At 43.0% G+C, this 14,509-nt stretch overlaps 1 protein-coding gene across 11 annotated transcripts in view; it reads left to right on the top strand.

Annotated features, from left to right (window-relative positions):
- The window catches only part of USP25 (ubiquitin specific peptidase 25), a 141,452-nt gene that overhangs the window by 19,426 nt on the left and 107,517 nt on the right, over positions 1 to 14,509 (top strand). For all 11 annotated transcript variants that reach the window (XM_037905808.2, XM_037905800.2, XM_043538346.1 and 8 more), the window contains exon 2: positions 14,428 to 14,505. In XM_037905808.2, the coding sequence (XP_037761736.1) occupies positions 14,428 to 14,505 (78 nt within the window). The remainder of the gene's footprint in view (positions 1 to 14,427; positions 14,506 to 14,509) is intronic.

Raw genomic sequence — 14,509 nt, 5'->3', positions numbered from 1 at the left:
AATTTTGATCAGGGTTTTGAAGAATTAGAACGAGTCTTATAGTCTTGCAGGCATCAGGGAGGAAAGACAGATTGCTTTGTGGGAGGAGGAGATACATAGCTTGTCTGTGCTAGCATTTTTAGTTATACTTGTAACTCAACTGAATCAGTTATTTTAGTGTAGATATTCCTCAGAAATGTGTGAATGCTAAGGGCTTGTCTATACATGAAATGCTACAGCAGCACAGCTGCTGCGTAGACATTACCTACATCAGTGGGAGGGGTTCTCCCATCGGTGGAGGTAATCCAGCTCCTCGTGAGGCACTAGCAATCCTTTCATTGACCTAGTGCTGTCTCTACCGGGGGTTAGGTCGACTAAACTACATCATTCAGGGGTGTGGGATTTTTCACATCTCTGGGAAACATAGCTGTGCCAATGTAAGTTCCCAGTGTAGACCAGTGTTGGTTCCGGATCATGACTTACTCTACACTGTGTGCGATCTTTTTCTGTCAGTGAACTGTGACCAGGCGCAAACATTGATGAGTTTTTGTAGTAGCATTTACGTGTGTTTGAGTGTCTGCACTGAATTATGCAATGATGTTTGCATGGCCAAAAACGCTAGTATAGACATGCCCAAAGGAAACATCAATATGAGTAAAAATGGCAGGACACAGTTGGGGTAGTACTTAACTTTCATACAAAGCTTCAGTGCGTATATTTCAAAGTATTTCATAAGTTGTACTGAAAATGTTAAGAGTTGTGCAGACTAGGCATTCTGATGGAGCTGTTAGTAATCAAATCAATCTGGAAATTCGTTTTTTGAGGTTGATGGAGAAAAATAATGCTGGGGCAGCATATCTCAAGTGATTAACAAAAGCACACGTGAAGGATTTATCTGTTTTTCCATTGTTTCTCTAGTGTGTTTTTTGTAACTGTACTTTATATATGTTGGTGGAGGACTCAAAAGCACTGAAATTCGAGAACATGCATTTTCCTCATTTTAATGGTGATGAAGGATTAATACTAGAATGGAAAGCTACATTGAGACCAGAGGGAGCATGGATGTAGGTAAGGTTGTATCTTCTTGTCTCATGCAATTTGCTGGATTTTTTTCTTTTATTTGCTAAAGTGTTTGTTCAGATTTCTAATTTGTATCAAAGGAAATAGAGCAAAACTACCAAAGTAAAATATCTCTGAGATATTTGATGGAGGAGTGCAACTATTATTTGGATGTGATAGAGAAAGAGAAGACAGGCTTAATATTTGGAGTGAAAAGCACATGAACACAGGTGATTTTACTACTTTACATAGGGGAGAGCAAATCTATAGTAAAGCAACCATGGAAAAATAACAAGTGAATCCATACATGCAGTTCAGGTGAAACTTTCTCCCCTCCCCCCTGCACCCCCCCATTTGAGTGTGAATGGGATGACTTTCCTGTAGTAAATTCTAGTGGATGAAACAAAAGGCTGTTTAATGTAATTGTTGAATATGTTGTGGTGTTTTATAAAACCTTTTTGAGGTGTTTGTCAAAAATTGTAATATTTTTTGAGGTTAAAAAGGAAAGTGATTTTTAAAGTTTTGATTTTGCCCAGTTTACTCCCTAACTCCCCAGATGGAATTGAACATGAGGACATAGAAAGTATAATAATGCCAAATTGTTTTGAGACGAGAATTTCCCCCTTCACCACCCTCCATGCCATTGTCTTGTCCCGTTTTGAGGCTGTCTGACAAGCCCTGTCAGTCTTGAAGGTGAATGAGCATTCTGTCCGCTCAGCTGCCACTGTAACAGACTTTTCTCATCCCAGGAAGTGCTCTGTAAATTTGTGATTAAATAGTAAGAACACTCTGAACTTTGAGATGCCATGTATTTAAAGTACAAATAGTTGCCAAATTCTCACCATTTATATGAGAACCCTTTTGTTCTAAAAGTTAGCAATGTATATTCATTGTGGAGATGTAAAGTAGGGGGAGGTAAATAAGTAGGACCCTACCAAATTCACTGTCATAGGATTTTAAAAATAGTCAGTTTCATGGTTTCAGAGGTTTATATCTGAAATTTCATGGTATTGTAACCGTGGGGGTCCTGACCCAAAAGTGGGTTGTGGAGTGGGTGTCGTAAGGCTATTGTAGGGGGATTATGTTGCCACCCTTACTTTTTGTGGTGCTGCTGGCAGGGGCGCTGCCTTCAGAGCTGGGCAGCTGGAGAGCAGCGACTGCTGGCTGGGTGCCCAGCTGTAAAGCCAGCTCCACCTTCAGTAGTAGCGTAGAAGTCAGGGTCATAGGGCGGGGGGAAGAGAGAGGAGTTATCATATGTCCCTGTTTTCCCAGAAGCCTCTTGCCCGGGTCGGGGGCTGACCGGCTCCCTCACTTCTGTGCTGCCTTCGGAAATGGGCTCCCAACCAGCAGCCGCAGAGTTTCATGCACCCATGGGAGGTTCCCAGAGGTGGGTCTGAGCTGGCTCTGGGAGCCGCCTATGCAGGGGAAGAGGAAGTCACATCCCTCTTCAGCCTGGGCTGGGGCTAGCAGCTGGAGCCCAGTGCACGTAGGACCCCCTCAGCCGAAGCATTCCCAGCCCTGCCCCTCCCTGACAATAGCTACATTTCACGGGGAGATAAGATTTCACGGTACGTGATGCTGATTTCATGGTCAGTGAATTTGGTAGGGCCCTAGTCATAGGTACAGAGGATATTGTTAAGGATTTTGTTATCTTATCAGTAAGTGGGATGTTACTGGTTCTAGCTATATTGTCCATTATAAGTAAGGCTACAATTTAGTCACGGGTATTTTTAGTAAAAGTCATAGACAGGTTATGGGCAATAAACAAAATTTCACTGCCTGTGACTTGTCCATGACTTATATTAATAAGGCCTGTGATTATATCTTTGGGGGTGGGGGTGGGGAAGAGGGTGTGGTTGTGGGGGGTGCCTGGGACCAGTGGCTCCAGCTGCCTGGGGCCAGCAGATCCTGGAGCCAGCTGCTTGGGCGGCCCTGGGATTAGCCCCCTGGCCTCTGCAGAGGTCGAGGAAAGCTTCAGAATCTGTGACTTCCGCAACCTCCGTGACAGACATGGAGCCCTAATTATAAGTGAAGGCCAAAAGATTTAAACCTAAGTACCTAAACTTAGGTTCCTATATCTGGATTTAAGAACACAAGTGACCCCCGGCCCCGGCAACCCCAAAACAAACAGTGCTAAGCACCTCTAGCTTCTGTTGCTTTCCACAGGATTTGTGAGCATTCAGTAACTTTGAAAACAATCAGGTATTTTTTTATTTAGGTGAATAAATAAGGATTTAAGAGGAGCTGTAAGAATCCATTTTTTTTTTTTAAAGCCTTTTACTTAGGGCATGGCTACACTTGCAGATGTAGAGTGCTTTGAGCTAAACCCGCCTTCGGAGAGTGCAATAGGGAAAGCGCTGCCGTCTGTCCATGCTGACAGGAACAAGTGCACTGGCGTGGCCACATTTGCAGCAGTTGCAGCGACATTGGGAGCGGTGCATTATGGGCAGCTATCCCACAGAGCACCTCTTCCCATTGTGGCACTGTGGCGTGTGGGAAGGGGGCAGAGGGGGCCGGGCATTCTGGGTCCTGTCCCAAAGCCCTGTGATGCATCGGTTCGCATCCCAGCAATCCCTATGCTTCTGTCCACATTTGGTGCCATCTTTCAACATTTTTTGTACTGCGTGCTCTGTCTTCCCTTTTGGTCTGTGGGAATGGAGCCCAAACTGCTGATGAGTCTCACCAGCACATCATGTTTGGCAGTAGAGTTGTTCCTTCTGAGCCAAAGTGACAGTGAGGGCTCAGACGATGCTATTGCCTCGAGTAACGCATATGGCACGAGTTTGCTTGTGGCATTCACGGACATGCTCATCACCGTGGAACGCTGCGTTTGGACTCAGGAAACAAGCACTGAGTGGTGGGATCACATCATCATGCAAGTCTGGGATAACGAGCAGTGGCTGCAGAACTTTCGCATGAGGAAAGCCACTTTCATGGGACTGTATGTGGAGCTTGCCCGCACCTTGTGGCGCACGGACACGAGATTGAGAGCTGCCCTGCTGGTGGAGAAGCGCGTGGCTATTGCAATCTGGAAGCTGGCAACTCCAGACAGCTACCGATCGGTCGCTAACCAGTTTGGAGTAGGGAAATCAACCGTTGGAATTGTGTTGATGCAAGTTTGCAGGGCCATTAATCACATCCTACTCAGAAGAACTGTGACTCCGGGTAATGTGGATGACATTGTGGATGGCTTTGCACAAATTGGTTTCCCTAACTGCGGAGGGGCGATAGATGGGACGTATATTCCAATTCTGGCACCAGCATACCTAGCCTGCGAGTACATTAATCGGGGTTAAGTGCAGTAGGTAAGGGTCAAAGTTTTCAGGGCTGAGTGGTGAAGCTACAGGTGTTGGAGGCAGCTGGTGGTGGTAAGAACCCGAATGTTGGGGAAGGTGGGTTGGAGGTGACATGGGGGCACAAGGGAAAGAGTTTTGGGACAAGGGCTGGGGGGGGGGGGCGGGCATGGTAGTGCTCCGCCTGCATGGCTACGAGCACCTTGGATTGACCAAGCGGACCATGGATTGAGTCCGGTTGGTGCTCCATTACGCTTATCAGCCAATCCGTGCTTTGCTGCCAGAGCACCGTGCTTTTATGCCGGTGCTTCTCATTCTGCTGGCGGATCCTCCTTTCACTGTCCCACCACTCCTGCACTTTTTGATTTTCATTACTTGAATGCTGCATTACTTAATGCAACATGTCTTCCTTGCTTCTGTGTGGCCTCTTTCTGATTCTTTGGAGTCTTTCGGCCAGTGATAACACGGATGGCTGCATCCGATGAACTGAGCTGTAGCTCACGAAAGCTTATGCTCAAATAAATTGGTTAGTCTCTAAGGTGCCACAAGTACTCCTTTTCTTTTTGAGATCTCTGTTGCATTTTGCCTTTACAGATGCAACCTTCTTAACAGAGGTAGCATTGTTCACACCAGACAGAGCAATGATTCCCCCGTACTTAAGAGGCAAGCACAGTCTACACAATAGCATCATTTGCTTGTCCCAAAGTGAGCGCAAATAACCCACGGGAGCCCCAGAATGGTGAGTAAGCACAGGGTCAAGCGTGACTGACTGTTTCACAGCTGTACTGTCTCCTCTGGGTTTCTGTGCTTTGGAGAGAGCCAACAGTGGCAGGGGGTCCCTATACTGAACACTGTATCTACATGTTCCACAGGAGTTGGTCCTGGAAGATATCTCGCTGCTGAGGGTGACCTGGGAATCAAGGGATGGTCTTCTACTGCAATGCGGCTTCTGCCCTTGCCTGTGTACAGCAATGGTCCCCCGCCTCTCATGGCACAGAGGTGCAGACAAGTTAGCCTTACTGGGACAAGGAACACAGTGTCTCTCCTGAGAAATCTGTGCAAGCGCATTGCCCAAGTTCTGGATGAGACCTTTGAAGAGATCACAGAGGCCGATTACCGCGATGTGAGAGAGCACATCAACGCCCTGTTTCACATCTAGGCACGCATGCAGCCCGAGCCCTAACCCTCCTCACTCCAAGAGCCCGTACCGAATAACTTCCTTCTCAAAATAAAAGCCGCTTACTGGGAACCTCCTCTGGTGTTTGTCCTTCCCCAAGCACCAGCCGCCGCGACTGGCTACCTTCCTCCTGGCTTGAGAACAGCTCCTGGCTGCATGCATCTTGGGATTCCGGGGTGTCTTCCTCTGCCTCAGCACCCTCGCTTCTGCTTTGATGCTCCTCTTCCTCCTCCTCCCGCCTTGTTGAACTGGGCTCTGAAGTGTCCATGGTGGTGGTCGTTGGAGTGGAGGTGGGGTCGGCCCCAAGTATTGTGTCCAGCTCTTTGTAGAAATAGCAGGTTGCAGGGGCAGCACTGGAGTGGCTGTGTGCCTCGCAGGCTTTGCGGTAGGCATTCTGCAGCTCCTTCACTTTAACCCTCACTTCAGAGCGTCCTGGTCATGGCCCTTTTCCATCAAGTCCCTTGATTTCTGCCTGAAAGTATCGTAATTCCTACCGCTGGAGCACAGCTGGGACTGGACAGCTTCCTCCCCCCGCAACTCTGATGAGGTCCAGCACCTCGGCATTGCTCCATACTGGGGAGTGCCTGGTGCATGGAGGCATGGTCACCTGGAAAGATTTGCTCAGCCAGGCGTGGAGTGCTCTCAGAAAACAGGAAGGAGATTTTCAAAATTCCCAGGGAATTTAAAGGATGGGTCTGACGGTTGGTCACCTGAGGGCAGGGCACTAGAGTTCAAAGTGATGACTAGAGTGGCTAGAACAGGCATTGTGGGACACTTCTGGAGGCTGATCAGAACGCATTAATAGACCAGGGCGTCCACTCTGGTGTTGTGGCGCTCCAGCAGGGGCACACAAAACATTATTCCACTCACTGAGGTGGAGTACCAGGAGCGGACCAGCTGTGGAGTCAGAGCGCTCTACATGCCTTACCAGTGTGGATGGGTAGTGAGCTAGTGTGACCCGGGGCTTCTTCAGTGCGCTGTAACTTGCAAGTGTAGCCAAGCCCTTAGAGTAGGCAATGCAGCTAGAACAAGTAGTATCATATCCATCCAAAAATCTCAGTGACTATAGGACCCAGGCTGGCTGCCCCAGCTGTCCTTTGCAAACTTCCCCAATTTAATGTAGCAATGACGTTGAGGAGTGGTTTATGTTGTAATTATTTCCCATGTTTTTGATCCCACACGTTGTTAGGTCACAACTGTCCTGGAAACCCCTCACCAATTTGAGTGGTTTTATAATCACATTTTCAAATTATTCTTGTTTTTTTCTGTCCTTTGCTGCTGTGTGAGTGGCACACAAATAGGGTAAACTGACTATTCGGTGGGAAAACAACTAAATCCATTGTATACATGGTGCTGTCAAAGGCACAGAAAAAAAAAAAAAAAGTGGGGGGAGGGATTTCCCCTCCAATATTTCAGTTAATCATAGGTCTTGTGACAACAGTAGGTTTAAAAAAAAAAAAAAGTTCAAACAAATTTGATTTTGTCCCTTAATCTTAATACATAGAGACCTGTGAAATTCTTTTTATTTTTTTAAAATTTTCATTTTATTTTTCAGGAATTTTTGTTTTATCCGTTAAAATGTTTTATTTCTCTGTAAATGTAATAAATACTGCAGATGACTGTATATAAATAAAAACAATGTATAAATCCTAGTTTAGCTATACTATCATAGTATAATTAATCATTATTCCAGGGTACTGAAAGGTTTTATGAATTAAAAACAAGCGCAGAACAGTACTCTGCATTTTCTTTTTTCGTGGTTTGTGATCTGTTGCTTACAACCAATGTACTCTTGGGTGGGTGGGGGGAGTTCTCAGTTTACACTAACTATAGGGTACATGAGACACTAAATAATGATACTGGATAAACTGGCATTTTGGCACATGAGCCCAAACAGTATGTCAGTAGCATCTAGATACATCAGAATGATTCTTACGTATATCTTACAGACTTTTTGCTCAGTTTCAGGTACCCTAATAACACACATACCTTTTTGATATCTGTTAGCAGTGGCACATTTTTAATAGTCCTTGATGATACTTGTATTTAGGATGGTCATGTGGCTATCTCCAGTGAATTACACAATAAGATAAATGAAGCTAGTAATTTAATTGCTGCATTTTCTGATATTTGTTTGACCATCTTATCAAGTAAGTTTTGAATAGTCACTTTTGCCTGTCGGATGCTCAGTCTTCTGTGTCTGGCTCCATGGCAGCAATACTGTTTTCATCTGAGGCCTCTACAGCGATTCTTAATAGCACAACACTTCACATGAACATCAGTACTCTTTTGTGAGCAAGAGTGCCCAAGCCTTTTTGATTTAATCTAATTGTGTAATGAAATCTGGTATTTGTGCACAATGTGTCTTCACAAAGCTGCACTGAAACTTTACAATTGAAAAGAAACTTACGTCTTCCAGGATCGTTAGGAGGGCTTTCGTAATGGGCTGGCTTCTTCAGATCAAAGAAAGCTAACAAAGCACAGAACTGAACCAGGAGTTCCACCTGGTTATTGCTTGCTGGGTATATAAGAAAGCAGACAGCTCAGGGTGGTTTACCTTTAGGAATTGCAGAAAGGCAGACTTCAGTGTCTTGAGAATGAAAACTCTCTCTTAAATCTTGCCACTGTGAATTTGTCAGTTAACTGATCGACAAATCCATTTCCAACTAAATGGAGTTTCTGTGCCCAACATGTCATATGCAAAACTTCAAGAGCACTGAAACACTTTATTATATACACTGCTGAGTCACTCAGTGGCAAACACATCAGAATGCTATGTGTTGTAGCTGTTCAACATATCCATAAATGCCTGGGAACATGTGGTTGCATTGGCAGTTTCAAGAAATAAGACTGCAGCCTGGTGAATGTTTTCTGTCTCTGTAGCACCAAAACAAAACTACAGAGACACACCTTCCTGCACTGTCTGACATTTTGTCACAAATCTCAGCCGGATGCTTGCCTATGACGGCACCTCATCCTTTGTTGCCTGTCCAGCTTGTGGAAGATATTCCAGCCTGAAGCAGTCAGAACTTGGAAGGTCACTGGCTCCTAAAATAGGATAAAAGGACACTAGTTTGAAACAATATATTGGAAAATGCTTAAAAGTCGTCAACATTTCCAGTTGTCTTCATATTAGTTTAATAATTAGTTAAATGGTTTCAGGGGAAAAAATGCCGCAAAGTTAACTTACCTGATACGTAGTGATTCAAGTACTTTTGAACTGAAGGATGGTCAGGCTTCTCTAGTGGGTGTTGCTGGTGGCACACATTGGAACTGCATCCTCTACGAATGCAGTTTTTTCTTTGGCTTTCTTGGCACTTTGCAGTGTTTCACCATTTGTAGCTTGGCATGTTCTTTTGCTTATATCCGTGACTGTACAATTTTTTTTCTCCTGTGACTGACAGATCAACAGTCTGTAACGAGCCTGTCTTTTTACTCCCATTGCAGCTGACAGTTGGAAAATCTGCACATCGTGTCTCTATCAGCACCATATGTCCTTTCATGCTTAAATTTTTTGCTATGTTTAATTGACAGGTGGCTTCGGATTTTAAAACACAACATCTCTGAGGGCAAAACCTGTGAATTTCCATGAGGTGTTTGAACAACTCTTGCTATAAATACATTTGCACAGGTGCAAACCTGCCTTGAGACACTTACCAACCACCACCGCAGTTAGCTGTCCCAGTATATCCTGGATAGCTCCTAAGGGTTCCCTCCTTGAAATTTAGCCCATACTGCAGCCCCCAAATAAGCCTCATCTCTCCATCCCAACTTAGTGACGTGGGACACCCTGAATGGTCCCAGCCTCTATTGCTTCCTTCAGCTCCCCCCTCCCATTTTAACCCCCCAATATTCCCTGGGACCCCTTCCCCCCCCGCCCTTAAATATTTCCCCTATCTTCATGCCAGGCATCCCTCCCCTGTCCTTCCTTATATATTGTCCCTTGCTTGGGGAGTTGAGAAGTCCTTCAGGGAGGTTACAGTGTGAGCCCTCACTACTCTCACCCTGCAGCAATGGCTCCTGTCCTTGGGGGGTTGTCCCCAGCTCCCCGCTCTGGGCGTTGTGAGCTGGTGCAGGAGTTTGCAGTGCTGTTGAGGTGTAGCCTGACAGCCCCTCCCTGATGACAGAGAGGTGGCCAAGCCAAATTTGAGTGAGTGGTTCTGACACACCTTATGCTAGGTCACAACATATGGAACAGGGAGTTGGGCCCAGCCCTATGAGGTATGAGCTGTTATGTTCTTTTTGTTTTGTTTTATTTTTATGTTGCCTGACATTCCCAAAATATATGGGGCTGCCATAGAATTGTAGGACTGGAAGGGACCTCGAGAGGTCATCTAGTCCAGTCCCCTGCACTCATGGCAGGACTAGCTATTATCTAGACCATCCCTGACAGGTGTTTATCTGACCTGATCTTATAAATCTCCATTATGGAGATTACACGACCTCCCTAGGCAATTTATTCCAGTGCTTAACCACCCTGCTAAGAAGTTTTTCTTAATGTCCAACCTAAACCTCCCTTGATGCAATTTAGGCCCATTGCTTCTTGTCCTATCTTCAGAGGTTAACAAGAGAATTTTTTCATCCTCCTTCTTGTAACAACCTTTTATGTACTTAAACTGTTATCACGTCCCCCTCTGTCTTCTCTTTTCCAGACTGAAAAAAATGGGTTTGTTTAATCTTTCCTCATACGTCACGTTTTCTAGATCTTTAATAATTTTTGTTGCTCTTCTCTGGACTTCCTCCACTTTGTTCCTCTTTCCTGAAATGTGCAATCCAGAACCGGACGCAATACTCCAGCTGAGGCTTAATCAACAGGGAATAAAGCGGAAGAATTACTTCTTGTGTCTTGCTTTCAACACTCCTGCTAATACATCCCAGTTTGTTCAGATCATTTTGAATTTTAATCGTATCCTCCAAAGCACTTGCAGCCACTCCCGGCTTGATATCGTAACACAAACTTTCACTGTATGGAATACATAAACTCTGGAAATTTCAGTGTAAAAGTAGAATTAGGCAGACCAAAGTAGAATTTGAAGAGCAGTTAGCAAAAGATACAAACTAACAAAAAAAATTTAAGTACATCAGAAGCAGGAAGCTTGACAAATAATTAGTGTGGCCACTGAATGATTGAGGTGGTAAAGGAACACTCAAAGAAAACAAGGCCATTGTGGAGAAGTTAAATGAATTATTTGCATTGGTCTTCATTGCAGAGAATGTGAGGGAGATTCCCACACCTGAGCCATTTTTTTTAGGTGACACATCTGAAGAACTGTTCCAGATTGAGGTGTCAGTAGAGGTGGCTCTGAAACAGTTTTGATAAATTAAACATAACTAAATCGCAGGACCAGATGGTATTCACCCAAGAATTCTGAAGGCATTCAGATATGAAATCTCAGAACTACTAACTGCAATATGTAACCCATCGCTTAAATCAGCATCTGTACTAGATGACCAGAGGATAGCCGGTTTTTAAAAAAGGCTTCAGAGGTGGTCCTGGCCATTACAGGCTGGTAAACCTAACTTCAGTACCAGTCAATTTTTTTAAACTATAGTAAAGAACAGAATTATCGGACCCCCTAAATGAACATACTGCTGGGGAAATGTAAACATGGCTTTCAAAAAGGGAAATTGTGTCTCAGGAATCTTAGTATTCTTTGAGGGGGTCAACAAGGGTGATTCAGTGGATATAGTGTACTTGAACTTGCAGAAAGCCTTTGACAAGGTCCCTCACCAAAGGCTCTTAAGTGGAATAAGCATTCATGGGGTAAGAGAGAAGGTCCTCTTGTGAATCAGCAGCTGATTAAAAGATAAGTAACACAGGGCAGGAATAAATGGTCCGTTATCACAGTGGAGCCAGATAAATAGCAGGGCCCCTAAAGATCTGTACTGGGACCAGTGCTGTTCAACATATTCATAAATGATCTGAAAAAAAGAGCTTAACAGTGAGGTGGCAAAGTTTGCAGATAGTACAAAACTACTCAAGATAGTTAATTCCAAAGCTGACTGTGAAGAGTTACAAAGGGATCTCACAAAACTGGGTGACTAGGCAACAAAGTGGCAGATGAAATTTCAATGTTGATAAATGCAAAGCCATGCACAGTGGAAAACATAGTCCCAAGTATCTGTGCAAAATGATGGGGTCTAAACTAGCTATTATCACTCAGATTTTGGAGACATCGTGGATTGTTCTCAATGTGCATCAGCAGTGTAAGGAAAAAAAAAAGGGGGGGGGCGAACAATGTTTGGAATCATTAGGAAAGGGATAACTAATAAAACATAATCATAATATCATTACACAATTCTGGTTGTCCTGTCTCAAAACAAGATGTATGAGAATTGGAAAAAGTACAGAGAAGGGCAATAAAAATGATTTAAGAGTATGGAACAACCTTCATATGAAGAGAGATTAAAAAGACTGGGACTGTACAGCTTAGAAAAGAGATGACTAAGGGGGATATGATAGAGGTCTCTCAAATCCTGAATGGTGTGGAGAAAATGAATAAGGAAGCTTTTATTTACCCCTTCACATACCATACAAACCATGGGTCACCCAAATGAAATGAATAGGCAGCAAGTTTTAAAGAAACAAAAAGTACTTCTTCACATGGTGCAGCCAACGTGTGGAACTCTGCCAGGGAATGTTGTGAAGTCCAAAATTATAACCGGGTTCAAAAAAGAACTAGACAAGTTGATGGAAGATAGGTCCGTCAGTGGCTATTATCCAAAATGGTCAAGGATGCAACCCCATGTTCTGGGTGTCCCTAGGACTCTGACTGCCAAAAGTTGGACTGGACAATAGGGGATGAATCACTTAATTGCAGTGTTCTGTCAATTCCATCTAAAGCATCTGGCACCAGCCACTATAGGAAGACAGCATCCTGGGCTAGATGAACCACTGGTCAGACCCAGGATAGGTATTCTTATGTTCTTATACTGAACAACTGGCCTATCTCCGCTTATTAGGACATGAAATAGTGCCTTTCAGTGTAGTGTTACTTTGGGTATTCAGTAGTTCAGAATTATCTGTCCAAACTGTTTTTGATTTCCTGGATACAGCTATTTACAAAGATGAGATAATTATATGTACACCCTTGTATCAATGTGTGTACTGCATGTACAGATTTGTACTGCATGAATGAAATACTTGGATGGGTTTTATGTGTTTACATCTTGTGAAATTTTAAAAACAAACTCTATTAGAAAGTTAACTTGAAAAGGGAATATTTAACCATATTCCCAATATTTATTGTTACAGAGAAGTATTTTGGAATTACTTGGCAAGACAGTCACTGTTCGTGTATTGTTACATTTTGAAAATGACTGCATTTAATTTTCATTATAGCAAGTGCATTTTTTTTCAAACCCTATACTTTACTAGACCTTCTCTTACACACATAATCACCGTTTTGATTTCAGGATGTGGTCAACAAAATTAGGAACAAAAAATGTCTTGCAAATGCCAGGAAATATTTCCTTCCTTTTCCATCTCCCAGAACAGAAATGTAATTTGTTAGTTTAGAGCAGTGGCCTATAATCTTGAAGTTTCACTAAATCATCACAATGAAACTTTAAGAGGTATAATTAAGGTATAATTAATTAAGGTATAATTTTTTGGGATGAGTGGAGAAAAAGAAAACAGGGTTTTTGTTTTGGTTTGGTTTTTTTGTTGGAAAGCTATGAAAAACACATTTTAAAATTGTACATATTTATGCTATCATGAAACTAAATACCATGTGTTTAAAAGTTACTTCATGAGTGTAACCATTCTTGAAGGAAGGTTAACCCATGTTTTCTTTAACTTAGTTATTACTTGTTTTCATTAGCTCTTCAGATTATCAGATCATATTGGCAGATATAAAGTGCACTGGACATTTGCATGTTATGATGTTCACTGCGAGAAGGGGATTGATATTGTTAGTTTAAGAGCCAGAGTAAAACTTAGAAGGGAAAATGGGAGACACTGCTGATTTAAGATACTTTGTCTTACTCCACAGTACTGCTGTGTTTATCAGTGCATTGGTGCAAAAATAAAATAAAATAAATTAATTCCACACTAGGAGACAAATAGTGAGATGAATTTCTGAGCTCTGACAATTCAAATGGTTAAGATTTAAAACTTGTTGCATGTGCAAAGTAAATTCTTGAGGGATGAGCGCATTTGTGATGTCTGAAATAATTAGTTAAGAAATAAAGAAGTTGTTATTTAATTTAAAATTACTTTCTGAGCATGTTCAATAGACACTGTTTTTCTTACATATTTTAAATCCCCAGTCATGTAATTGACTCCGTACAGGAGAACTATGGCAGCCTTATGGAGCCCCTTTGAAGCCTGTGAGGCTCCATACAGATGCAAAGGTCTGCTCACATGGATCCAGTTGCAGGACTGGCATGGAGGTGGTTTACAGTGAACACATACAGTAGATAATTGGGTCTCCAAAGCTCATTACTGAGACCATTTACAGCCAGCCAGTCATTCCCTCTGTTACGTAACCTACTTACTCCTCAGCACCTTTAAAAGCAGTATGGGAAGGGCCACCAAGGGGAGTTGTGGTTTTGTGTCAGAAGCCAGTGGATGCAATCTGAAATTTCACACATGCTCCCTGACTTTCTGGAGTGCACAGCATGAGAGCAGGAAAATGCGTAAAGGAATATGCAATCTGTCTTTGTGCATAAAAAATATTCTTTTGTATCTCTAAAAGAAATACAGATACATAGACAACTTTTTACTGATGTATTAAGGTGCATAAATGATGGGGAAAACTAAAATCCCTCACACTAACTCTCCTACCTTCTAGATATGTACACAATATATATCTTTCTGTAATTTACAAGGGTACACTATTTTAGACCAAATTAAAGTAACACAATTATTTTGCCATTATGTAGACATTATTCTGACCATTTATTTATTTTTTACAGCACCAGCAGACATTTTTGAATCAGCTGAGGGAGATCACTGGTATCAATGACATCCAAGTACTGCAACAGGCCTTGAAGGTAT

This window comes from Chelonia mydas, chromosome 1 (assembly GCF_015237465.2).
Source record: "Chelonia mydas isolate rCheMyd1 chromosome 1, rCheMyd1.pri.v2, whole genome shotgun sequence".
Lineage (NCBI taxonomy): Eukaryota > Metazoa > Chordata > Testudines > Cheloniidae > Chelonia > Chelonia mydas.
The sequence above is the reverse complement of the archived record's forward strand: the minus strand, read 5'-3'. Positions and strand labels throughout refer to the sequence as shown.